At 43.0% G+C, this 26,050-nt stretch overlaps 1 protein-coding gene across 1 annotated transcript in view; it reads left to right on the forward strand.

Moving 5' to 3' along the window:
- The first annotated feature begins 10,444 nt into the window (after window positions 1-10,444).
- Window positions 10,445-26,050, forward strand: part of sf3b3 (splicing factor 3b, subunit 3) — a 30,324-nt gene continuing 14,718 nt past the window's right edge. The window contains exons 1-20 of the mRNA XM_070971369.1: window positions 10,445-10,568; window positions 11,213-11,354; window positions 11,825-11,980; window positions 12,088-12,258; window positions 13,183-13,355; window positions 14,103-14,244; window positions 14,633-14,745; window positions 14,992-15,129; window positions 15,339-15,442; window positions 15,629-15,794; window positions 15,918-16,013; window positions 16,974-17,046; window positions 19,058-19,209; window positions 19,493-19,648; window positions 21,474-21,629; window positions 22,263-22,406; window positions 22,826-22,948; window positions 23,220-23,374; window positions 24,479-24,653; window positions 25,394-25,599. Coding sequence (XP_070827470.1) covers window positions 11,285-11,354; window positions 11,825-11,980; window positions 12,088-12,258; window positions 13,183-13,355; window positions 14,103-14,244; window positions 14,633-14,745; window positions 14,992-15,129; window positions 15,339-15,442; window positions 15,629-15,794; window positions 15,918-16,013; window positions 16,974-17,046; window positions 19,058-19,209; window positions 19,493-19,648; window positions 21,474-21,629; window positions 22,263-22,406; window positions 22,826-22,948; window positions 23,220-23,374; window positions 24,479-24,653; window positions 25,394-25,599 — 2,669 coding nt within the window. The 5' untranslated portion in view covers window positions 10,445-10,568; window positions 11,213-11,284. The remainder of the gene's footprint in view (window positions 10,569-11,212; window positions 11,355-11,824; window positions 11,981-12,087; window positions 12,259-13,182; window positions 13,356-14,102; window positions 14,245-14,632; window positions 14,746-14,991; window positions 15,130-15,338; window positions 15,443-15,628; window positions 15,795-15,917; window positions 16,014-16,973; window positions 17,047-19,057; window positions 19,210-19,492; window positions 19,649-21,473; window positions 21,630-22,262; window positions 22,407-22,825; window positions 22,949-23,219; window positions 23,375-24,478; window positions 24,654-25,393; window positions 25,600-26,050) is intronic.

Consider the following 26,050-nt stretch of genomic DNA (forward strand, 5'->3'; position numbering starts at 1 on the left):
GTACATTTCATGAGTAGGCCTTTCGTGACATTACCCGCCACAGGGGGTAGGTTCATTGCTCCACAACCACCAGGGGATTTGTTTAAACACTTCAGCAGCCAACCAGTATTTTTAAAGAATTCTTTGAAAAGCTGTTTTTTCTTTCAGTAGATTCATTCAGTAGATTCAGAACAACTGACTGAAGAAATAGAGACCAGATGAATTAGAGCACTCCGATCACACAGGCAACCAGGTGTTCTCTGTAATGAACCCAAAACAACAATAAACAAAACAACAAGCACCAACAACAAACACCAACACAAGAAACAGTATTCTGGTTTTGGTTTGTAAAGATTAGCTTAGCAGGCACCTAAAGAGGGCTGTGTCCTTCTATATCGACTACCCTAAGCTAAGCTACAGCTGAGAAAGCTATTGTTGGTGCATTGGAGGAGACACAAATTTATTGGCCAGAAGAGAAACAGGCCCTGCCTTGAATCGTGAGTGACATTAAAAGGATGTCCCTTCTAGTAAACGTCCATCTGTAGCCTAGACTGTGTTGGAGAGGCAGAAGATCAGATGACAGGTTCAGATCCCAAGACCTTTGGCACAATCTTCAAACGGGAAAGTGCCCATAACAGTGCTGTTATTTGATGCTTATGCAGCAGAGTGCTAGACTTTGTGACATCTCCCTTGTTCTTTTCAGAACACTGATGGCTTTATCTGCAGTGAAGAATGAGGCAAGTTCAGCATATACATAAGAGTTTCTCATGGCGAACTGCTTAGCCTGTGGCATAAACGGCCACAGCTGGTGAGCGGCTGTTCATCAAATACATGTTCTGCCATTTGGTACTTAGTCACTGATTTTGTGAAATTCTTGTGAACTCTTCTACCACAAGAACCTCAGGAAGTCACAGATGGTGAAACAGTACCACATCTGTTGCACATCTACTGTGAGTGCAATAGGTTCCTTAGGGAACTGAATACTCCAAGAAGAGTATTATTCGGGTCTGGTCCCTTTAAGAGGATGTCACTGAGGGAGATGTCTTTGTAGCACTGGCATGTGGGGGTGGTAGATGGCAAATGTTGGTAGGTACCAGCACTCTTGAGCCTCCTTCAATGCCTGGCCTGACTCGAAGATCTTCAGTATGAGATCAATGTACTGTTTTCTTGTCTGGCTTTCTTTCCTGTGTGCCACACAGAGGCGAGAATTGTTTGGCTGCTTGGAAGATGGTTCCTTGGTGAATGGAATGGTAAGGGTGATCTCAATGAAGGCTTCATTTCAATACAGAAGGGTACTTTTTCCTCCTCATCTTGGCTTTTTCCAATACTTTAGTGTCAAGGCCATCTGTGTCATCTTCAAGGAGGTCTGTGTCTTTGGAGGTTTTGGTACTGATGTCCTCTTGTCAAACTTCTCATTCATTCTTCTCTGTCCATAAAGGACGGCGTATGCCAGGGCTTCTCAAAGTCCTGACCTCAGCATGAACCGAAGCCACTGGGAAAGTGAGTCAGGATCATCTACAGACTTCATTGATGTGAAGGAAATTTTGATACTTGTGAAATGACAAACATTTATACCTGTGCGATTATAACACAGTGCATGTGTTAGTCTAAGCTTTGCAACGTCGTCTTGGGATATTCTGTTTGTCTGTTTGTCTTCCAATTGACTCTATGACTGGTTGGTGGGGAGTCCCAGGCATTTATCCTCTTTCTTTTACACCTTGGGACTCATTGAGGCCACGAGTCGTTGGCCCATTCGGCCATCGTGTGAGTCACTAGGATCACAACTCATGGTGTGAATGGGTGTTAGTTGTGTGTTTGCCAAAGTAACTTAAATCCTTTTTCTGGATTAGGGGTATGCATAAACTGTTCTTCTTAGTTATGAAATTAGTATGTTAAATCACAGTTTTATGCTTCTCTCCTAGTCCCAACAAAGTATATCTGAATACACATTCAACTCGTCTGTCTCTTTGTTCGTTGTTTTCTGAGATCAAATGTGGTGTGAGAGCCCCAGCCACATTTGGGTATGTGGGGGTATTGACAGTTTCAGTTTAGTGGAGTTCCATCCTGTAGTGATTATCATTTGTCACTGATTCTTTTCTGATGATCTTCTTATGGGGTTTCTGCAGGAAAAAAGAATCTTGATCTCCACCCGACTCATACTAACCTAACAACGTATTACTGGGAATCACAAGACTTTGTCAGAGCAACAGAGGCACAGAGCATCTCCATAACCACAGTAACTTACTGTCAGTCCTGCCTGCATGCAAACAGTGCAAGAAGGAAGAGGCAGCCCATTTATACATAAGACAGTGTGCTGCCCTGTCTTGTCTGTCTGTACGTCCTCTGTTTTTCACTGCATGGGAAAACGGGCATGTGGCATAACGGCATATGAAAAGTTGCATGACACATCAGTGTCGATGTGTGAGAGTTGGTAGCCCTGTGTTTCCCAGAATGCCAAAGTAATCCTTTAAGGTAATAAGGCCATAGTACACTCAGTACTGGAAATGCAGTACAAAGATCAGAAGGACAGAGCAAAAGAGGAAGGAAGTCTAAAGGGGCCTTGACATGATAAGAAATTTGCTCTTCGCTCACCGTCAGGTAGGGCGCAGAGGCGCTGAGCGGAGGCGGCGGAGCTCAGGTATACGTCATCAACAAGTGCGAGCGATTCACCGTTGCTAGGCAACGCAAGTACTTCCTCTCACTCCGGAAAGCTAATCGTTGTTTGTAAATTATTATACACAATGTATCTGAGTTTGTCGCAAAAGAAGGCCCTTACAGTAGCGTAGTAGTAGTAGTAGTAGTAGTAGTAGTAGTAGTAGTAGTAGTAGTAGTCGCTATTCCAGGCAGACGCAGGAGTCACTGCAAAGCGTTTTTACCGCTGATCATGTGTAGGGGCCTTAAGAGGTTTATTCAGAGTCTTCCCCAAACAAATAAAGAAAAGACATTGTTACGTCATCAAAAAACAAAACAAACAAATAAACCTGTAATAATTGAACATACAACCCTGAAAAACATAGGAGCAGTATGTGATAACTTACTGCAATTTTTTGGCATACTCAACAGTACACAGGCAACATATTTAATGTTTGACCTCATCAACTTCATTTATTTTTCTAAATATACACTTACTCTAAATTTGACGCCAGCAACATATTTAAAAAAAGTTCAGACCGGAGCAACTAAAGACTGGGAAAGTTGTGGAACGCTCTTCTCTTTCGTTTTGGACCACTGCTCAGCGGGGCTTCCTAAGAACCCACTTCAGCATGGTCCTGCCTGGAACTTAGCTGCATCCTGATCCACACAGAAAAGACTGAAGATCTGCCTCAAAGAAGCAGAATGCATCTCAGTAACCACAGGTGGGTGAACTTCATGAGCTGCTCAGAGCTAGATTACAGTCACAGCTCATGTTAGGACCAGAGGATGGGAAATGAAAGGTTCTGTCCGACAGACGCAGCCTCTTCTCCAATCACACACTGGACTCAACGTAGCTGAGCTTTTGAAATCTGCTCTGCTGGAGTGGGAACTCAACATGAAGCATAACAATCATCACAGTTGCTGTTGTTACAATGCAGGAACTGTGAATGCAGCGGTGAGAGAGGCTGTACTGTCTCCACACATGAAGAGTTTCACACACACTTTACACTTTGCTTCACAGGCAGGTTTGAACGTAGGCCGCCGCAGCCGTCTGCTTGGTCAAGTGAGGCGTGTAGCAGCGTGTTTTCACCCCAGTTCAAATGACCACAGCGGAACTGACCACCAAACAGAGACTGTTAAACCTGCGAGGACATAAACTGACCGTGGATGTGGTCACCTGATGGAACAGCTCTTTGAACTGTTTTAGAAAAGGACTGCTACTGACTGATGCAGTGTTTTATTTTGTTTTTTTATTGTACGTGGTTCATTCATTGCCAAAGACAATTCATGTCAAGTTTTGCTCATGCTTAAGTCATGGCTGGCTACTCTTATTTTATGAAAGAAGGAAAGCAGAAGCAATGTGAATAAAAAATGCTGTACACACTAATTGACTGGCCTTAATATTGAGGTATTATTGCACCGTGAGTTTTTGATATTGGGTATGGCCCTGAAACATTGTCACAATATATTTTTGACAACACGACAAAATATTAGTACAATTTGCCGAAGGTTCAGCAAAGCTATGCTGAGCCTGTGCAGTTGGTCTGATTGGGTTAGAAATCACATCAGCTGTTGAGCCCACCTCGCAGGAGATCTGCCTGTCCTCATACTCAACGAGGTGCTTCTGCTTTAGGAGGTGAAAGGAGCTTTTTGTATTGCTCCCTTTTCTCCCTTAATCAATTAATTAACGCCACATCTCTTGTGATTGGGCCAGCATGAAACCAAGACAGACAAGACAGACAGTTCGTCCATATTTATTTCTGTCTCAGACATATTCTTACAACTACTTTTACACTAGATGTAGAAATTGTAAGAAAAACGAGACACATTCTGCATCTGCGATTTAGGAGCTGATAGCGAATTCTCTGGGAGAAACCACATGAAAACCACATGGAACAGGATCAGTGTGAATGATCTCCAGCTACACTGTACTCAACATGGCTAACAATAGCATGAAATTCACAACAAAATATCAGCATGCTAACATGCTCACAAGGACAACGCAATGTTGAGTGTTTTCAATGCTAGTTTAGCACATTAGCATGCTAACATTTGTTAAATAGCACCAAACACAAAGCACAGCTGAGACTAGGACCGCATGAAATCCAGTTGAGTTTTTCTATGTTTCTGAATTCTATGATTCATGGTTTAAGCACATCTTGTCATTGAAAAGAATGTCTAATCACGTGTTGGATGAATAAAAATCAATAAAAAAAATGCTGAATATGATATCAATCAATTTGATGTCTAACAACAATGTTTCTTCTCAAGCGACTTAGTGAGAAAGCATATAATGGTAGGGAAAACGCTGATTTTCAAACAGTGGTGACCAAGGTAAATTTAATGCAAATGAAACTCTGTTATTTAATAGGGCCCCGAGCCCTATTGCATGAAATAGCTGTAGGGGCAATAGGGCTCGGGCGAATGCCCCGTGGCCCTAATTATTCAATGCAAATGACGTATTTTTCATTAGTACATCTAGTTTTTTGAATCGCAGGTATTTTTGCTGATTTATATAATTCTGTAAGTGTGTGTGCACCTTGCAGAAGCCATGATTGCGTCGTAAATTAAGAGTCGGCTTGGAAGGAGACTGAGTTGACCAGATGGTGTCACGAGAAGGTACTACCAAATAGCTGTCAATACTGTGTGACTTTACAGCTTTACTCTTGACAATATCAGACAGACGACAAAGAAAAGTTAGAGGAAAAGTTAGATGATGATAAAGACCACCTTGACCAAAATTCAGATTTAAAGCAATGGATTCTGACAACTGATGAGCCTGCTCCCGTCCTCTCAGCAAGGTAAATATGACATTGGCTGTAGAAGCTGAGGACTGCCTCAACTGCCACAGAGTAATGTTATTCTAGTGTTTACATAAGCAGAAATTAGATTAGAAAGGGTTTATTGTTATATTGGCCAGGATTACAAAACCAGGCCTGCTTTGTTGCTTCAGCATCTAAGCCTCTTTTAAAGCCAAACAAAATCCAGAATGGAGACTTGAGTATTGTGCTGGGTGCACTGGATATATGTGGCGTGTGGCAATATCTTCATTCATTACACCTGGACCTAATCAAAAACAAAGTTACTAAAACGCACTTAAAAACTGGGTCCCAAAAGTGAAATTATGTAAGAAGGTGTTCAAGATGCAAGCTGTTTTTTAAGCCTGTGGCATTGGGGTGGCAGGTCATAGAAGCAGTGGAGGAGAGAGGTCATCCACCAAGTACCACAATGTCATACTGGTGTTGAGATACTGAGGGCTGAAGGTTATGACAGTTGTCATGATGGATGTTCTTAACGACTAATTTCCCTGACATTTAAATGGAAGTTTAAACTCAGACACTCGTCTAGCTCGCTGCTAGCTCTCTGGAGCCAAAAGGAGCTAATGTTGTTAGCTGCTGCGCCTTTGACTTTAATTAACCTTTCGGCAATTTGCACGTTGCATTTATAGCAGTTCCTTCCTTGATGACTTTCTTTTTGCCATCATGGTTTCAGTGGGTGTGCAGCAGCAGGCTCAGGTAGCCAGCCGGTTACCACAAGGCAGAATAAAGCATCATGGGAGTAAAGAAAAAAAACAATAGAATTACCATAGATTGCACATTTTTTCCCCAATGTTGTCATGTGGGAAAAGACCCAAAATGAGCACTGTAAGCAGACTACTTGATTACTGTATCACAGCCTTGGTCAGGAAAGACATTTACTTTAAGACCACACAGCTGTTAAAGGATGTTGTGTCAGACAGTCGTGTTTGTCCAACATAGCATCCATACAGTGACTGTACTGGTTATCAAGAACACAACAGAAACGTCTCCCTTAAAGGCCCTGAACGTCTTTTCTCAATCAGCTTCTTCCTCTGAGCGACCTACAGGAGTCCTGCATGGAAACATTTAGTTGGACAGACCAGTTCGGGATATTTCACTTGAGAGATTTCTGCATTTCCTTTTTCTCTGTGCGCTTCTCACTGGCTTTAAATGTACGTGTCTTTCTTTAAAAAAACACGACGTCACAGTTTTGTTCGTTTATGAACTTAGATTTTTGGTTATTTGGTCATTAATATTCAATACTGCAGAAGAATGCTTCTGATTTGAAGCTGGCTTTTCAGGGCTTTAACGGAGCTCTGATTCTACTCAGATCTTAATTGATTATTGGTTTTTAATTCCAGTGTGCACACAACTTATTCTAGCCTATTGTCACTGGTTATCCATATTACTTTATCTGGGTATACAAACAAACCTGCAGAAAATCAAGTCTTTGACGCCCTTTTACACAGAAAGTGAATCTGTAAAACCATGTGGTGAGCACAATCAAAGAGGAACTGTAATAGTATATCAGTACAGTATATATAACAATAGGACTGAAATGATGAATCAGTTAGTCGATCAGTCAGTCGACAGAATATAAACAGGCATTTTGATTGAATTAAAGTCACTTTCTGAAGGAAAATTGGTGAACATTTGCTGTTTCTTACTTCTTTCTGTTGCACATCACTGTAAATTGAAAGCAAGAACATTTATCCTGTTATCTAGTGTCCATCTGAAACAAACATAATCAAAAGAGAGGACGAGAGAAGACAAGAGAGCCTCCCCTCACAATCTTCTTGTCTTTCACTGAGCAGGACGAGCTGCCAGGACATCTACTCTATGTTCACAGCAGTCCAACTGCTGCTGTCTCATGGCAGGACCTCCAGGGAAATCAGTGGAGGGGAAAGGAGAGCGACAGAGAGATAAATGAAGGCGGGTGAGCTGACAAAGTGGGAGGAAAATGTGGAGGGAAGTGGGGAGAAGGGCAAACCGGTGTCAAGAAATAGAAGAGTGGTGGATTGAAGAGGAGACGTACAGAGGGAGGAGAGGCTGGAGGAAGAGAGGGGGAAACAGAGGGAAAGAAAACCCAGAGTGCTCATCAAGCTCGAGCTAAGTCACCGCATGTGATGTCATTTAGGAGCAAAATGTCAAAGCCGTAAACTCTCCAGGAAAACACTTCAGAGAGTTTGGTTATTGAATGCACCGATGGGTCACTCAGAAGATGTCAGACATTTAACTTCCAACCAATATTATAACAGAAAAAGATCAAAATGTGCGACTCAGAATAAGGCGAGGACATGACAAGAGGCGATCTGTTCCCCAACTGATGCTCATGGCGACAAAGGAGGCGGACATTGTCAGGCAGGTCAAAGACAACAATGCATCTCCGGCGGTGCAGCGGGCGATGCACGCAGCCGACGGCCTGCGACGGGAGGAGACCGCTGCCTGCCTCTCCATCACTACCAGCACCGTTTAACCGAGCCCCCGAACACCCCGAGGAGAGCTGCAAACACATTTGTTTTCAAAGCTTACCCTGCTGTGCCAGTTGTATTTGCGGGTGCAATCCTAAACGAGCGCTGCTTTCAACGCGCGGTCCTCCTCAGCTGTGCGGCTGCTGCCGCTGCTTCTGTCGGGCTTCTGGCGGCTCTCGTCGCTCACGGCAGTCACGTTGTCTGAACCGAAATGTGTGTCTTGTTCCACTCCTTCTGAATGCAAAAGCAAACGAGCGACGGAATTTAAACGGGCCTCGGATAACAAAAATAAATGAAATAAAAATGAAAATGCATTAGCGGTTTCCACGCAGAGATGCGTGCCGGATGATGAGGAGGCTAAAACCTGCTAACACGCTCGCTGAAGAAAGAGTGATGAGGCAGCGTCCAGCGACCCTGTGGGCTCTGCTCCGCAGGGCGGCCCTCACCGACGAGCCAGCGGGAGAGCTGACCGTTCTCCGTGCACATGTGCCGGCTTGGCTTCACTCGGTTTGACTCGGCCAGAAGTGCCAATGGAAAAGCCCGACAGGAGGCGGCGTCGGCCGATGTCTTCCTGAGAGGGACGGTCCTCTCTCGGCCACCGCCGTCATGCTAACTAGCATAAATCTACAACTTCCTGTTTTACCTTTTCACACCTTTCACAATTATAACACTAGAAAATGATCTCAATGAGGAAACCTAAAATGAACTGAAATGTTAAAAACAAAAACATACATATGCCATATATATAAAACCATATAGTTGTTCTTTTTGTGACAATTTTACCTTTCTTGTTTAGGATTTATATTTTAATAATTTTGGCTGTATAAACCAAAGGCATAAATCCTAAAATACAAAGGTGATTTTCCTAATCATCAGATCATTTTATATGTGTATATAATATCCTTCAAAAATCCAGTGTGTTCAGTGACATCAGCCCCATCTGTCATTTGGAATAATCTATTCATGAGAAGAAGCTTCTCTGAGTCTTCAGCCTCTGAACAAAACCTGTCTCCCCACCACAATGCTAGACTTGATCATATCTGAAGCTGGTCTGTTGAAGTAAGTGGACTACCTCATAAATTTAGGACTTGAAAAATCAGAAATACCTTTATGGACAAGCCACCATCAGTAAAGAGCATTCCCCGAACATCCGCAGAAGTTCCTTCAGATCCTCAACATTTCCAATAATCTGTATTATATCTGAGCTAAAGTCTAAACATTTTACAGGAGGTTCAATGAAAACAAATTAGTATGAACTAGCGGGTTTTCATGCATTTGCTGCTTTTACTTTGAAAGCAAACTCACAGCTCGCCTCCCCTCTACAGGAACCACTGAGTGAATCTCAGATATTCAGAGGAGCCAAATTAGAGTTCTGGGTGAATTTAAAGTCCACAATTGCACAAACAGGCTGAAAACTCAGTTCTGAATACTTCAATATTGATTACAAATGATTCACATTTATTGTTTTGCTGTCATATCTACTTAACAGATCCACAAATTATGGGTTGCACCTACTTGGCTGAAAAACTAACCACTGTCTGTGTTTGTGTGATACACCTGATCCACACTAATTATGAGGTTATGAACTCACTTGCACTCATTTTCTCCTCACTGGATCACCCATCACTGGGCCATGCTGTGGTATTCTGTAGTTTTTTCACATGCAGTAGATTACTACAATATTAAGAAATGTGATGCAAAGACATCTTCTGTCTCTCTCCCTCTCTCTCCAAATATCATAATGAGAAGAAGCAATTCATAATTACCAGAGAATGAGTGAGAACCAAGTTATTCTTTCTGCTGATGGCACATATGACCACTTGCTTTCCTGTAATCAAATACTCTAAAATGAGTTCCAAAATAAAGCACTTCTGTCCATAAAATCACATAAGAGAGCACAGTGATGGCTTACCTCCAGACATCACCATCAGCTGTGGTTTTGCACCATCATGGCTACCCGCTCCACCCCTGGGACACCTAATGATCCAGTGAGAAAAAACATTTCTGTTCTGGAGTAAATCACACCACATGATTACTGACTGAGTACGTTTTAGCTTCCAGCATATGTCATTCCAGTACACCGTTGAACAAACAGATGTGCAAGGACGTTTTACCTTAAATTACTTCTTCTGTAATTATTATTATTTTTATTTTATTAACTCACGTTGCAGCCACCGGAGGTGCACCTGTCAGACTTCAAGACTATATGTAGGCTATGTAATTTGAAATCATATCAGGATTCGTTTCAAGACTGAATATTGATTGTGTTAATGTGGAATGATTGCGAACACCATAGGAGGTTAGAATGGCTTGCTATGCTGCCAGTGGGTATAAAATAAAGAAAAGTACATGATCTGAATTGGTGTTGCAGTGTTTGTCCGAAGAAAATTGAAAGAATTGGATTTAGGAGGATTTCCTTGCACGATAGAGGACAAAGCAAGCGATGTCTGCGTTGTCTTCTACTCATCTTGAAGTCTTTGTGGACATCTAGTGTAGATTCTGCGCTACTACAACATGTCCAAGATTTCTGTCAGGCACGTCTCGGCCACCTCACATGACGGCGTTTCGGTTGACGAAGGACCCAGAAACGGCGGCTCATCGTCGGCTTCCCAGAGATGTATGAAAATTGTTTTTGTAACTGAAACGTAATCCATCTGAAATCAGACTCATCGTATCCAACACGTCGGTAAATATTTTATCCTACAAATCTAAAGCTTCTCCGCAATCAAATGGACATTGTATGAATGTAGAGCATGTCCGGTCTTCTGTAATATAGCGAAGAAAAAACAGCGACAAGCAAAAGTGGCGCTTTCAATGAATGGGCTCTCAGTCCGTTGAATACAGCTTAATAAGTGAGCTGTAAAGCCTAGATGTGAGCGCACTTTTAACAAAGTAAAATAGGTCAGGCAGAAGAGAGGTAACGTTGTGCTACCTCGACTTTACAACAGTGAGCAAACTAAAGTTATTCATGGATATTCAGACTTGCTAAACGGTAAAGTTCGTCTTCTAATTGCTAAGCTAACGCTAGCAGTCCGTGTCGGTCACTGCCATGTAAACATAAACCCACGAGTTCAATCCAGACCAACTGTGTGTCCAGGAAACATTTTGACCCTCTTACACTGAATCATTGATTGTGAGGAGTTCATTCGTTTTTGGAAGGTGTTTAATTATACCACAGTGCTATCAGTTCAGTTCAGTTTGAATGGCCCTTGTAAACAGTAAGCACTCAAACACGGACATATTATAAAAGATCGGTCGTGTTCACAGCATTAACAGAAACATTACTGACCCTACCCCTCCAACCGTTTTTGTTCCATCATTTCTCTGCAGTTTTGAGCTGGGCTACGTGCTCCGTTTGCAGCCCTTAAGCACCCTTACGAGGAAGCCACAGAACAGCGAGCCATGTTCCTGTACAACATCACCCTGCAGCGCGCCACCGGCATCACTCACGCCATTCATGGAAACTTCTCAGGTGAGATCGCTGCCTGGCTTCTTTTCCTGTTTGCTCGGGTCTGTCAAGTCATATTTGCTCTATTAAGAGCTATAGTAAGGGTTAAGACCATTGTCTGGGGAATGGATCTGCTCTGGATTTAATACCAAAACAAATGCACAGTCTTGCTCTTTTGTGTTACACGCTGCAAATATCACTGAAGCTGAAGTTTGATTGGTAAAACAGAAATAAAAAATTTAAAAAGGATATACTCACTTTTGTTGTCATTCTTTTGATACCTCTTCTATTAAATGGAATTAACTTTATTTATTAAATAAAAAGTGTGATAGTTCATATAACTTAGACAAGTATATTAACAATGCTGAGTTTCCAAAGCAGCTTTATTAATGATTTCCATTCCTGAAATTGAGCCATAATGCACATCTGTCCTAGAGAAAGACTGTGCAGCGTTTCTTTTCGAGTGCTGAAAAGAGATGTTTGTGTCTTGGTAGGAACCAAGATGCAGGAGATTGTTGTCTCCAGGGGGAAAATCTTGGAGTTACTGCGGCCAGATGCCAACACGGGAAAGGTGCACACTCTGCTCACGGTGGAGGTGTTTGGCATTGTTAGGTCCCTGATGGCTTTCAGGCTCACCGGAGGAACCAAAGGTACGTAGCCAAGTGTGCATGCATGAGGACAGACGGGGGGTTTTGTTGTCTCACTCTGTGTACTACCTTTGCTTTTTGTATTTATGCATGTTCATGTGTGTTTCTAGATTACATCGTTGTTGGAAGTGACAGCGGTCGCATTGTCATCCTGGAATATCATCCATCAAAAAACATGTTTGAGAAGATCCACCAGGAAACATTTGGGAAGAGTGGCTGCCGGCGCATTGTCCCTGGACAGTTCCTGGCTGTGGACCCAAAAGGCAGAGCGGTTATGATAGGTACGCAGTGATATCTAAGACTTACGATGTATGTATGAATCAACTGGGTGCAGGTTAGTCTACCTTATTTTATTCTCTGTCTGACACCTTTTACATATATTAGAAACCATTTACTCTACGTGCTGCAGTCCACTGCAGCACTGTTCACAAACAGTATGAATACAATGAAACAGTTTACATTTTACAAAGATATTTAGGTCTTGTGTTAATTACAGGTCTGTTGCATTGGAGTACATTGTAATGTATAGTAAAGTCTAATGTATTCACAAAAACAGAACTCATTGGAATGTGATTGTAGTTATAGGCCTGTAGCCTTTAAAAAGGGTTATATTATATTAAAGTATACTAAAGGGCAAGTGTGTAAGAGTTGGGGTCAGATTTAGGGCAGAAATCGAATATGATATTCAGTGGCTGTGGGCAAGATGCCTAACCTTAAATTGCTCCTGATGCTGTTCCATTGGTTTGTGAATGATTAAAGCTCGTAATGAGCAGGTGGCCTAGCCACCATCATATGAGAGTCTATGTGAATGAGTGAATGCAGACTTGTATAAAAAGCACCTTGAGTGGTTGTCAGACTAGAAAAGCACTATATAGATACAGTCCATTTACCATATGTACTGTTTCAATAGCATGGCGCCCTTTATATCTATGGAGCGAGCCGGTCCTCTATTACAGATTCTACCTCAATGCACTGCCATGTTTCTACAGGAGCCCAGAATGGACAAGCCAAACACTGGCTAGAGAGCACTTTTTGCAAGTTTCACAGCCACTGTAGTTTCTACTGCACACTTTGAAGGAGAGGGACGAGGCGAGGGGTATTGATAGATGCCACTCCGTCCAACGCACCGGCCCTGTAAACCTGGATTACTGTAAATTGAATGAAATGAAGCATTTTGGATGTCCCTTTGTCTTTTCCCTGTGTAGGTGCGATTGAGAAACAGAAGCTGGTTTACATTCTGAACAGAGATGCAGCTGCAAGATTGACCATCTCCTCTCCACTGGAAGCCCACAAAGCAAACACACTGGTCTACCATGTCGTAGGAGTCGACGTTGGCTTTGAAAATCCCATGTTTGCCTGCCTTGAAATGGACTATGAGGTAAGAAAACTTAGGGTTATGCCTTTACGATAATGCACAGTGACTTGTCTTCTGTGTGTGATGAGAGTCCGTTTGACTCTTACTGGAGGAAAATGTAACCTCTCTGATCTCTTTATTTTAAAGTGAGATTGAATATCCTCTTCGTGCCCTTTTGCTAATGTTTAAAGGTGTGACAGGTAGTGATTGCTTTGGCAAGAATTCCATAATAACCTGTTCAGCATATTTTAATTCAAGTGGTCTGAGAGAAAACTAGACTTCTGCACCTCCTTTTTGTTTCTGTGTTCAGGTTTTAGAAAATCTAACCTGCGGCAGGTCATTTCGGAGAGAGGGTTTTACTGCTGGCTCTTAAAATCCAGATGCACGTGCATGTCCCTTCAGGTGGTGACAGCCTGAGTCAATAGTCAAATAGTCAGTCGTTTGTTGTCTGAGAAGGCCGTTAGAAGGCATTGTAGCAGTGTCTGGAGCCTGGTGCTGGATGTGTTGCAACCAGCTGAAGTCTTGCAGAGGCTCATGCCTTGTAGAATGGGTCCTACGAGGCGTGCAGCTTTGCAGGGCGCCCGACTCCTGCTGCCATTTGAACTTGTGGGTTTGGTGTGAGGAACTATGTGGAATGATGCAAGGCAGCAGAGAGAGGTGGAAGGGTTGATTAGTTTGAAGTTGCCACTACTGCCACACTGTCTGTCCTGTGCCTAACAGTGGAGTGATTTAGACCCACTGATCCTGTATGTTGATATTTGCTTCTCTCAGGAAGCTGACAACGACCCGACAGGCGAAGCTGCCGCCAACACGCAGCAGACGCTCACCTTTTATGAGCTGGACCTCGGCTTGAATCATGTCGTCCGCAAGTACAGCGAGGCTTTGGAAGAGCATGGAAACTTTCTCATCACTGGTAATCATTTGGATATGAGCAGTCGCACACACCAGGGAAGTTTTTCAGGTTTTTGATGCAGGTGAAAATGTGTCAGAGCATCCTATTATAAATGAAGCATAGTGGAGCTACACAGATGCCCTGGCCTACAGGTCACACATCGTATTCTCAGGATGTTGTGTCCAAAATCCTCTTATCACGATATGTGTACTTTTATATCAGGGTAGTAATTGTTCTGTTAATTCAGTAATAATAACAACCAGACTGAACCATCCTTCATAAACACACATTAAAGAGCAAGTTAAAGGAGTGAAGGCAAACCTTGGATTGGAAAAATGAGCGTCCGTCCTGCTTTTTGAATTCCAGCTGTTTTCACTATAATCACCATCGTCTGCCTTTCTCTGTCTAGTCCCTGGCGGTTCAGATGGACCCAGTGGAGTTCTGATCTGCTCCGAAAACTACATCACTTACAAGAATTTTGGAGACCAGCCTGATATTCGCTGTCCCATCCCACGGCGCAGGGTGAGTCTAAATACATGATGAAAGACGAAGCTAGATGTGCTGGCATCAAAATCTGACTCTTCTCTTGACTGTAGGGATTTAAGGTATGATTTAATGAGCACTAATGTAATCCAGTACTATGATTTCAAATGGAATGATTCCTCCTCCCCCCTCGAGTCATTACACCCACTCTCAGGTCACTTTCTGTCTCTGTGTGCACATTTATTTTTATTCTGCTGCCTTTTCTTTCTCCGTCCCGTCCTACAGAATGACCTGGACGACCCGGAGCGTGGCATGATATTTGTCTGCTCGGCCACCCACAAGACCAAGTCCATGTTCTTCTTCCTGGCCCAGACTGAGCAGGGAGACATCTTTAAGGTTACCCTGGAAACAGATGACGAAATGGTGAGCAAAGATGAAGGAAGGAAGGAAGAAATCAGTTGAACAAATAATGTAGCCAAATCCTTTTTCCCTTTGAGATGCATGTTTGTAATCTCTGATGTGGAACAAAGAAAAGTTACAGGTTGTCTTTGTTTTATTGTCTGTGGCTCAATTTATCAGCTAAATGTTGGAGCAGAAGAATGTGTGTTTAAAAGGGGTCTGTTCTTTTTCAGGTCACAGAAATCAGGCTGAAATACTTTGACACGATCCCTGTGGCAACAGCCATGTGTGTGCTGAAGACTGGCTTCTTGTTTGTGTCTTCAGAGTTTGGAAACCAGTAAGTCATTGGTTTTGTTTTCTGGTCTGTTGAATACAGCTTTCATCCTTTTTGTACTTTCTTCAAACCTGACCGATTGGTATGAAAACCTTCTCAAAGCTCAGCGTTGGGCCAGCATTCTTGTCCATTTTGCTTTTTTCCTCCCAAACCTTTTGCTTGTGTTGTTCTATCGTTCGTTTGCTTTAGTTACCTTTACCAGATCGCCCACTTGGGTGATGATGACGAGGAGCCTGAGTTCTCCTCTGCGATGCCACTGGAGGAGGGAGACACCTTCTTCTTCCAGCCCCGGCCTCTGAAGAACCTCGTGCTTGTGGATGAACAGGAGAACTTATCGCCCATCATGTCCTGTCAGGTCAGTGTGCGTTTGTGTGCACTCGTGCTCGTAATCTGAGCCTCCTAAAAACCTGGGAGCTGACACAGCCTTTGAGCAGTGCATTTCCTTGCTGGCTTATACTTCCCTTCCTGTTTTTGGCAGATTGCAGATTTGGCCAATGAAGATACACCACAACTGTATGTCGCCTGTGGACGAGGACCCCGATCTACTCTGAGGGTCCTTAGACATGGACTGGAGGTACGCACACACTTAACAACGTAGCATGCATGCAGGCCAGGACACACACACACACACACACACACACACACACACACACACACACACACACACACACACACACACACACACACACACACACACACACACTGCAGGCTGAAAGGTGATGAGTTTAAGAGTGAGTAAATCACTCACTCATCATTTCAGCACAACCGCTAAATCTTGTGTTTATATATTGCGTGTCGTCACCAGTGTGAGTTTCCATCACTCACTGCTTATAAACAAGACCCCAAACAATCACTGGTTTAATGCTGGTTAGAGATCCTACCCATAAGTAAACACAGAGATGTGTTTGTCCAGTTACAAGTGCTCTGCACTCAATACAACGCTTCAGTCAGGTTAGTCAGGTCCAGAAGACGCTGTCAGATGTCTCTATGTACACATGCTCACCTCGAAATCGATGAATGAATGAAATCAGTCTGAATGAATGTAGACTGAATGTAAAATGTGTTGTGTGGCGCGTTTAGTCCTGAGTCGCTGTGGGGAGATTACATGGATTTCTAATGGTAGAATCTGTCACTGCACAACATTTCTGCCTGTGTGTTTTGTGAAAGGGGGAGCATTGTGTAACAGCTTGTCTGTTTCATGTGTGTTTTCACTCATCTGACACGTGTCACATAATTAATGCAGCTGTTTTTCACAGCCTGTGGTGCTGCTACCCAAAGCGTGTGTGTGTGCGTGCGTGCATGCATGTGTGTGTCGCTCTCACCAGAGCCATCAGACTCCATTCACATTTTATCGTCCTAAAACACACTTCATTCAAACAAGACTAATACAAACTAAAACTCAAAATTCAAGACTCAATGACATCCTTGGATCAAGCCCTCAGATTGTCCTGATATGATGTCATATGTGATAAACATTAAATCCTTTTTTGTCCTTTGTTCTTTCTCTCCTTCTTCCCCATCCGTCTCTTGTCAGGTATCAGAGATGGCTGTGTCTGAGCTGCCCGGTAACCCCAACGCTGTGTGGACAGTACGCAGACATGTGGAAGGTAATGCATTTCTTGTTCCAGATGCCTTTTATCCAGCCGCTCACGAACAAAACGAACAGTGTCAGCTCACAGTCGGTTAAAGACAGACGCCTGTAGAGACTGGGATTTATGGGATGATTGGTGACGTTTGGTTTCTGACAGTTCACCTTAAGGCTGTCAAAATGAGTCAGTGTCACTCTAAACATTTCATTAAGGCTTTCTTCACAAGGCAGGCGAATCAGATTTGTCTCTCAAATCAGATCTTTAAGACAAACTGTCCACATTGTTATTTGTAAGTGAACAGATTTGTGTAACCAGACACACACCAGACCCAACGTTGGACAGCTGGAGATCTGTCATCGCGCCCTCCAAACAGTTGGGCTGCCGAGTCGCATTACACAACTCGGCCGCCGCATCAAACAGCTCTGTTAGTAGCAGTGTGGATTCTGCTTAGCCACTGTGACGCACTCGTGTCACTCTGGATTTGGTCTTTATGCTTCATGTTGCAAGTGGCAAAAGACACTTTCAGATCCAATTTGAGTGCCCGGGCTGAGAAGCATCTGCAGAAGTCCAACTGTAATTGCATTTCCAACAACTCCAAATGTGCTGTTTTGCTGTTCAGATGTTCTAAAATCAATCTCGGCATGCAGACAAACAGTGATTTGAGTTGGCAGTATGAACAAGGCTTAAGTGTCTAAATTCCTTTCAACAATACTGTGAAAATGTGAGGTTCAGTCGTCATTCAGTGTTTAATCTGTGAATCTGTCAAACAACACGGGACTGAGAGCTACCCTGATGTGTGTGTGCGTCTTAGCGTTTGCGTGTACTTCCTCTTCAGTTTAAAATATTGTGTGCAGCAGTGCATTTCTCAGAAGTCAAATGGTTTTTACTTTTTGCCAAATGTTCCGCCACAGCTGTCAGAGATCAGTCTTTAAATGTGTGTCAGTGTGAGTGTGCACGCAGCAGGGAAAAAACACTCAGGATGATGTTTGTGACATTAACACAGTCAATGTCCTTCAGTCCTTTTGTTGAAAAGCTTGTTCAAATCATTGGTTGAAAAGACAGATGTCAGATGGTCGGCCTTGTTTTATTCAACAAGTTCGTCGTCCTCCAAAAGTCCTTGCATTTCATTTTCACGTCAGTATTGTAATAAGATCAAGATGGGAGATGTTTAAAGGTGTCTTTAATCTCTGCGTTGTCTAAATAATAAGAGGTCAGCCAAAGCAACAGGCTGCCTCGTTTAGTTTTTCTAAACTCTGGATGCTGTCAAGTAAAATGTGGCCACCTGCTGGTTTGTGGTAGCAGAAGACTTTGTCAAGCATTTCCAAATGGATTTAGTCACATCAGCTGTCTTTTAAACTGTCAAACCACACACAGTCCTAAGCCAAGCCACACACACACACACACACACACACACACACACACACACACACACACGGTTTAAACAAGTTAAGAAAGTCAGTGTGTTGTTTTAGCCTTTGACTTGTGTTGAAGTGAAAGGTGTCAGAGGCTGGAGAATACAGCACATTAAAATTGTAAGGTGGGGGTCTAAAGTGGTCATCCACTTACCAGAGGGTCGGTGGTTCGATCCCTGGCTTCAGCAGTCTACATGTTGAAGTGTCCTTGGGTGAGATACTGAACCCCAAATAGCTCCTGATGCTGTGCCATCGGTGAGTGTGACTGTGTGAGTGGTGAGAGGCTCATAATGAGCAGGTGGCCTTGCCATCGCATAAATGTGGGTGAAAGGGTGAATCTAGACTGCTGTTGTAAAAAGCGCTTTGAGTGGTCGTATAAATACAGTCCATTTAACGTTTAGCATTGCCGTGTGCTTCAGTGAAAAGGTCACAGTTTCACGTTTGCTTACCAAATTAAGGGACAGAATAACATAAAACAGCACGTGTGTGTGTCACCATCGCTGCCCCCCTAAATCCTTTTCTGTCCTTTCTTTATCACTGTTAGCCTTAGCACAAATCCACCCGCATTGTTTTCCTAATCAGAAATCCTTTGTTTGTTTCTGTTCTTTTTTCATCAGATGAGTTTGATGCGTACATCATCGTGTCTTTTGTGAACGCTACTCTGGTTCTGTCCATCGGGGAGACTGTAGAGGAAGTGACGGACTCTGGATTTCTGGGGACAACTCCAACTCTCTCCTGCTCACTGCTCGGTGAAGACGCCCTGGTGCAGGTCGGTGTGATGTACCTTTTAACCTCATCCTCATTCATACTGGACAACAAACTCAAGATTACGTAAAGTCATATCGTTCATACTTCCAAATCCCTGCCCTTGAACAAATTATCTGTGAGGGTTTCACATGTTTGAATGTGATGTTGCTCACCTTCTTGTGTCTGTGACTTCAAATTAAAGTGTGCAGAATATCATGTTGAAATAAGAACATATTAAACACAAAGTAATATCAACAATTTCCACCTTATGTCTTCTGCTCCCTCCCTCCCTGCTGCTCCTACAGGTGTACCCAGATGGTATCCGCCACATCCGAGCAGACAAGCGTGTGAATGAATGGAAGACTCCCGGTAAGAAAACCATCGTCCGCTGTGCTGTGAACCAGAGACAGGTCGTCATCGCGCTCACTGGAGGAGAGCTGGTCTACTTTGAGATGGACCCGGTAAGAAAGTAGATGTTTGTGTCTTTTTTGACACCGATCAGCAGAATGTTTAGTGACGACGTGAAACACTCAAAACTCCAGCCTCAGATATGACTGCACAACTTTGCAGAAATCACTTTGAGTTTAACCTGATTTGTATTCACTGCAGTGAAATTTAAATCTGATTAAAACTAATGAAAACTAAAACTAACTTAATCATCAGGTGCCACAATAAACATAGGAAGGGACTGAGATGGCTGAAAATCTGTGGAAAATCATGATTCCAGAAAAATTGGGGCACTGCGTGAAGCGTAAACAAAAACAATCGTGCAAACAAACTGTGTTTACCAACAATGATTTTACAATAAGAGATAAGATAAGATAAGACTTTATTGATCCCACACCAGAAAATTTAGTTGTTACAGCCAGCAAGTATCACAAAGAGCGAGCACAGTGGCATAAAGGGGTCAAAATAAAAAAGTATGCAGGGTACAGAACAGAAAAACAGCTATGAAAATGTACATTTGTACAGATTATAAAAAAATAGTGAATACTATAAGAATCCTACTGCCAAAAAAGTGCTGTTGCTAATATTCTTATGAGAAAACTAACTGGACCTGGTACAGGGGTGGCTGTGGTTCAGGGGATAGAGTGGTTGTCCACCAATTAGGAGGCCGGTGGTTCGATCCCCGAAGTGTTCTTGGGCAAGATACTGAAGCCCAAAACTGCCCCTGATGCTGTGCCATCGGTGTGTGAATTCATACGTGCGTCACTTTGGATAAAAGCGTCTGTCAATGACTGATTGTAACTGACATGTTGTATTGCACTTGAGAAATACTGTTGCACCTGAGGACTGTGTATATGCACAATTTATAGTTTATAAAAGTACTGTAGCCAGTATGGATCATAAACAGTGTTACTGCACAGTTAAGAGAAATATACAATTTAGTAATCGCACCAGATGAAAAGGATAATGTGAGCAGATATTAGCGAGCGATGATAGCAGCTCGGTGTCGCTCTTCGTTTTGGGGACACTCCAGCAACTGCAGCCAAACTTGTGTTGCATACCACTGCACTGCTAAACTCACAGCTCACTCCTCATATCCTTCATCTTCCTCTCTTGTAAAAATGAAGCACACTGTATGAAAACACATAGTAATACAGTACAGTAAAGTAAAGCATAGCCTAAATCTAACCGCTGTATTGCTTGTCCAAGTAAATTTTTCTTCTATACCTAGCATTCAAACAATTCAAGAGATGATATAATCAATAACATTTTAACCAGCCTGCTTTTTATTATTTTATTATTTTCAATACCGTGCTGTGGGGCAAATTAGCTCTAGGCTGAAATATACATTACATGTATCAGAAACTGCCAGTGAGGATCCTGATGTCATGCCTGGGACATTTAACATTCGCCTCAGTCTTTTAGCATTATATCATGTACGCAGCCATCAAGTACACATTAAGACCGTTGTACAGGCTTCTCATTATAAAATGTGTCACATGAAACATTAGCTGGAGAGAAGCTTCTCCGCTGACTAACAGAGTTTAAGCATAGCATACATTAGCATATAGTTACACACATGAACTCTGCTGGTGAGGTCATTTTAGCTGACAATCAGTGGTCAGCAGCTAGAAATGAGAAACTCATTAAGAATATATTTAGAAAAATCAATAAAGTTATTGAAGTAAAAACATTAAAAATGTTGTTTTTGTACTTTATCCAATTGAGTATTTGTGAAAAAGACTTAACAAATGATCACATTCATGTTTTACACAGCGTCCCAACTTTTGTGGAGTAATGCTGTTTCCCTCTTTGTCTCCTTTCTCTTCCTCTTGCTAGTCTGGCCAGCTGAATGAGTACACAGAGCGGAAGGAGATGTCTGCAGACGTGGTGTGTATGAGCCTGGCTAACGTTCCACCTGGTGAGCAGCGCTCACGATTCCTGGCCGTGGGACTAGTGGACAACACTGTCCGAATCATCTCCCTGGACCCTTCGGTATGAACAGAAGCACTAGTCCGTCAAGGAGATAGACCCTTGAGTAGAGAAACCAACACCTTAAAATGATGTTTTATGACTGGCTGTGGAAGACTCGTACACTGCTGTACTCTGTATGCTACTGCTGAATGTTAGTTGACTTGTTTTTTAATATAATTCTGTCCTTAGCCTGGTGTCTTCTTATCTGTGCACATGTATGTGTAAAAAAACAGTATCAATATATGCAGAGTTAGAGCAGAAATAGGTAAAAAAGCTTTTAAATACGCCGTCCCTCGTTCCTGCAATAATTTACAAAAGATCCGAAATTGATAGAGCTAATTTTTATATTTTTTATTATTATTTTTCTGTCCTTGAGTTGCATTTAGTGCATAGTGTGGTTGTATTTTTTCCATTTGTATCATTTGTGTTTAATGCTGGTTGATATCTTTGTTAATTCCCACCCTGTAATCACTAATTATTGATTGTTCCCAAAAGCAAGTTGCTTGCATGTTGCTTTCTAGTGTCCATGCCACCTAATGCTTTAAATGAAGAGGGCCTCTGTGTGCGTACCCTTTACGGTTTCCACTGTTTTGTATGTGGGCAACCTTCATTTTGCTGAAATGGTCTTGACCCTCTGAATCTTTTCTTGTTCAGGACTGCCTGCAGCCGTTGAGTATGCAGGCCCTTCCAGCCCAGCCAGAGAGTCTGTGTATTGTGGAGATGGGAGGGGTCGAGAAACAGGATGAGCTCGGAGAAAAGGGAACCATTGGCTTCCTCTACCTCAACATCGGGCTTCAGGTGTTCTCTCTCATTCACCTGTGTAGACGCACTCATAAGTCATTCCTGCTGTATGCGTTGGCTGTGGCTCAGATTGATCTTGTGCTAAGTGGTAGATCCAACAGGACAACTCTGAATATCACGTTTTGCATGTGCCATGAATTACTAGTAAAGACGCATAAAACATAAGCGTGCTCGGTCCACGGCTGGATATCAAAATTTTCGATGTCTAAGTGACTCAACATCCGCAGCAAACTGTGATACCTAACCAGAAGCCCAAAAGAGATGTAGAATTTTTAAATGAATATCATGCACTGACATTGACTGATGTAAAAATGTTATCGTTTGTTTACCGTTGGTGTTAATATGACAGTTTACTGGGATATAGCTTTTAGATCATGGTGTATGTGTGCTTGTGTTCGATTGGTCCCCCTTCTCAGAACGGTGTGCTGCTGAGGACTGTGCTGGACCCAGTGACAGGTGACCTGTCAGATACCAGAACACGCTACCTGGGATCACGACCTGTCAAACTCTTCAGAGTCAGGATGCAGGGACAAGAAGCTGTATGTGACCCAAATACTTTCATATCATCGATACACAAAAAAGATGCTAAGAATGCTAATATAATGCTAACTTATTTACAAAATGATACAGTTGTTTGCTCTCATACAAGCATGAAATCAAGTCTTGTGGCTGTTTGTTGATCAGAGTGAGAAATCTTAACATAAAAGCTTGAGCTCTAAGAACCTGTAGGGATTTGTGATTTTTGACATTTTAGAGGCTAAATAATCACGAGGTGAATCGTGACCGGTCTGTATCTCTTCTCCCTGACAGGTGCTGGCAATGTCCAGTCGCTCCTGGCTCAGCTACTCTTACCAGTCTCGCTTCCATCTGACGCCGCTGTCATATGAGACTCTGGAGTACGCCTCTGGCTTTGCCTCCGAGCAGTGCCCTGAAGGCATCGTGGCCATTTCCACCAACACACTGCGGTGAGGCAGCTCTGTGGTCATGTTCACTTGGAACATTTGAAGAGTTTGAAAAAGTCTGGCACACAGAAAGAAAATGTTTCGTTATTCAGCCGTGAGACAGTTATTTGTTTGTCTGCTATCTCTAGAAAAGCTGTGATTGCCAGGCTTGTCAGCCACTGTGTAAACATCTGTCTGGAGCCAACTCAGTATTTAAATTTTACCGATAACAGGAAACAGTTGGTGGATTCAGCCAATTTTATTCTCAGAAATATCAGTATGTGCCTGGAGATAACATGGACGCCACAAGAATTGTAATTGGCCAGCTTGGGCTGCTTGTGTTTTCGTGTTTTGTATATCTTTATACACTCCTGTTGTCCTCGGGTGAAGAAAGGAGGAGGAGGGAGGGATAAAGAAAAGAATGGAGGAAAGAAGGAGGGAAGGAAGGAACTGAAGAAGGAAGCAAGGAGGGAGGAAAGAAAGAAGGCAGGAAGGAGTGAATGAGGACAGAAGGAAGTAGGGAAGGAGAGAGGGAGGAAAGAAAGAGGGAAGGAGGGGAAGGGGGATTGAAGGGAGAAAAGAAAGGAGAAAAGATAGAGGGAAGGAAGGGAGGAGGGGAGGGGTATGAAGGAAGGAAAGAGGGAGGAAATAAAGAGGGAAGGGAGGAGTTAAATGAAGGAAGGGAAGAGAGGGAAGGGGGTACGAAAGAAGGAAAGAGGGAGGGAAGTAGGGGAAGGGAGGAGGGAAGGGGGGTGAAGGAAGGAAAGAGGGAAGGAGGGGAAGAAGGAAGGGAGGCGCGGAATGAAGGGAGGAAAGTAAGAGTGGAGGGAGGTAGGAAGGAAGAAAAGAAGGAACAGTCAAAACACTTGGGGTCATTTTGACCTGTGAGGACAACACAAAGGTTAAAAGAGCAGCCTACATAATGAATGCCTCATTTGTCTAAGGACATACGACTCATCCGTCTGGTGGGTTGATTGAGTTCATGTCCGACAGGCACATAAATCCTAGACTGACCTGTGAATGAGGTGTTTGTGGCAGGACATGCAGAACAGCTCTGCTGTACCGCTCCACTTAAAAACTGTTGATAACTGTACCTCCTCTTTTCTCTCCTCATCATCTGTCTGGCAGAATCTTGGCTTTGGAGAAATTAGGAGCGGTCTTCAATCAGGTGGCATTTCCTCTGCAGTACACTCCCAGAAAATTTGTAATCCATCCAGAGACCAACAACCTCATTTTGATCGAGACTGACCACAACGCCTACACCGAGGCAACCAAAGCTCAAAGAAAGCAACAGATGGCTGAGGTACGAAATGAACCCTCAATGAGATGTTGGTGTAATGACCCTATTTGTAAAGCTGAAATCAGCTCCTGGTCCCTGACAGGAATAAATTCATTAATGCAGCAAGATGGTCTTGGAGCCAACAACATAGAAACTCATGTATGTCGCTCATTATGCTACCTTCTACATTTTTGTGTTACCAGTGTTGGTATTGTAGGGAGGAAAATGGTAGTTAGTGGGATTGACTCCAGTTCTGAGTATATGCTTAGCTCTCTCCCCGCATGTTTTTGCAGCCACATTAAAGTATGTTACTTTTAATCTGCTTAAACGTTTGTAACGCTAATGACAGTAATGCAAAGTCCATTTCGCAGTAATGGAAAATTAATTCATGGAATCATGGAAGTCAGTTTAATTGAGTTTGGCCTTACATTGCTATAGCTATGGGATATTAGTGAAATGTGTTTAAATGTTTAAATGAAACACAGTGTGGGAACCTTTCAGATTTTCAAATAATTTTTGCAAAGAAAGTCAGTCAGATTTGGCTGAGGGGAAGCTATTTGCTATTTGTGTATAAACATTAGAGCTGCCAATAATTTTCTCTATTAATTCATTAAGTTTGTTTGAGACTAGAGTGTGCTCTTCAAATTGCCTTTTTAAACTATCTGTATTGGTAGCACTCTTACTGAATGTGTCGCTTGGTGATGGGGAAAAGATGGCTCCCTTCAGCTCACCTGCTTTGTCCTTTGCTGTCCTTGCCTCTGCAGGAGATGGTGGAGGCTGCTGGTGAGGATGAAAGAGAACTGGCTGCTGAGATGGCCGCTGCCTTCCTTAACGAGAATCTCCCAGAAGCCATTTTCGGTGCACCCAAAGCCGGAGCAGGACAGTGGGCCTCGCTGGTGCGTCTCGTCAACCCCATACAGGGTTCCACGCTGGACCAGGTGCAGCTGGAACAGAACGAAGCTGCATTCAGGTGAGCAGGCTCTGCTCTACTTTTTAAACAGGGTTTCTCCTCCCACCTTCTCAAAAAGAAATCCTGTCCACACAAGTGGCAGTATAAACCTCACTCTTAAGCAATGTTGGCCAGCCAAAAGCATAAAAAGCTGTTACCCATAGGCCACCTACCTAGAGGTGTGACCGGGTCCCATCCAAAACTGCCAATCTTGGTGGTGGAGTCTCTGTCCTGGAAATGTCCGCTTATGGAGCAGTGACCTCTGTAGGAACAGTTACGTTTAAAAAATATTTGTGTGCATGTGGACGAGATATAAATGTCTTGGCTTTGGACAAGTGGAAAAGTAGATACTTGTATTCTGATGAGGAGTGGGTGAACAGAAAGCAGAAAGGGAAGCGTGTGAATCAAACTATAAACGAGTCTTCAGTCACAGCGACTGTGCTGGGCTTTTAGCTAACTGTTAAGTACAAGC

The sequence above is a fragment of the Chaetodon trifascialis genome, chromosome 10 (genome assembly GCF_039877785.1).
Source record: "Chaetodon trifascialis isolate fChaTrf1 chromosome 10, fChaTrf1.hap1, whole genome shotgun sequence".
Lineage (NCBI taxonomy): Eukaryota > Metazoa > Chordata > Actinopteri > Chaetodontiformes > Chaetodontidae > Chaetodon > Chaetodon trifascialis.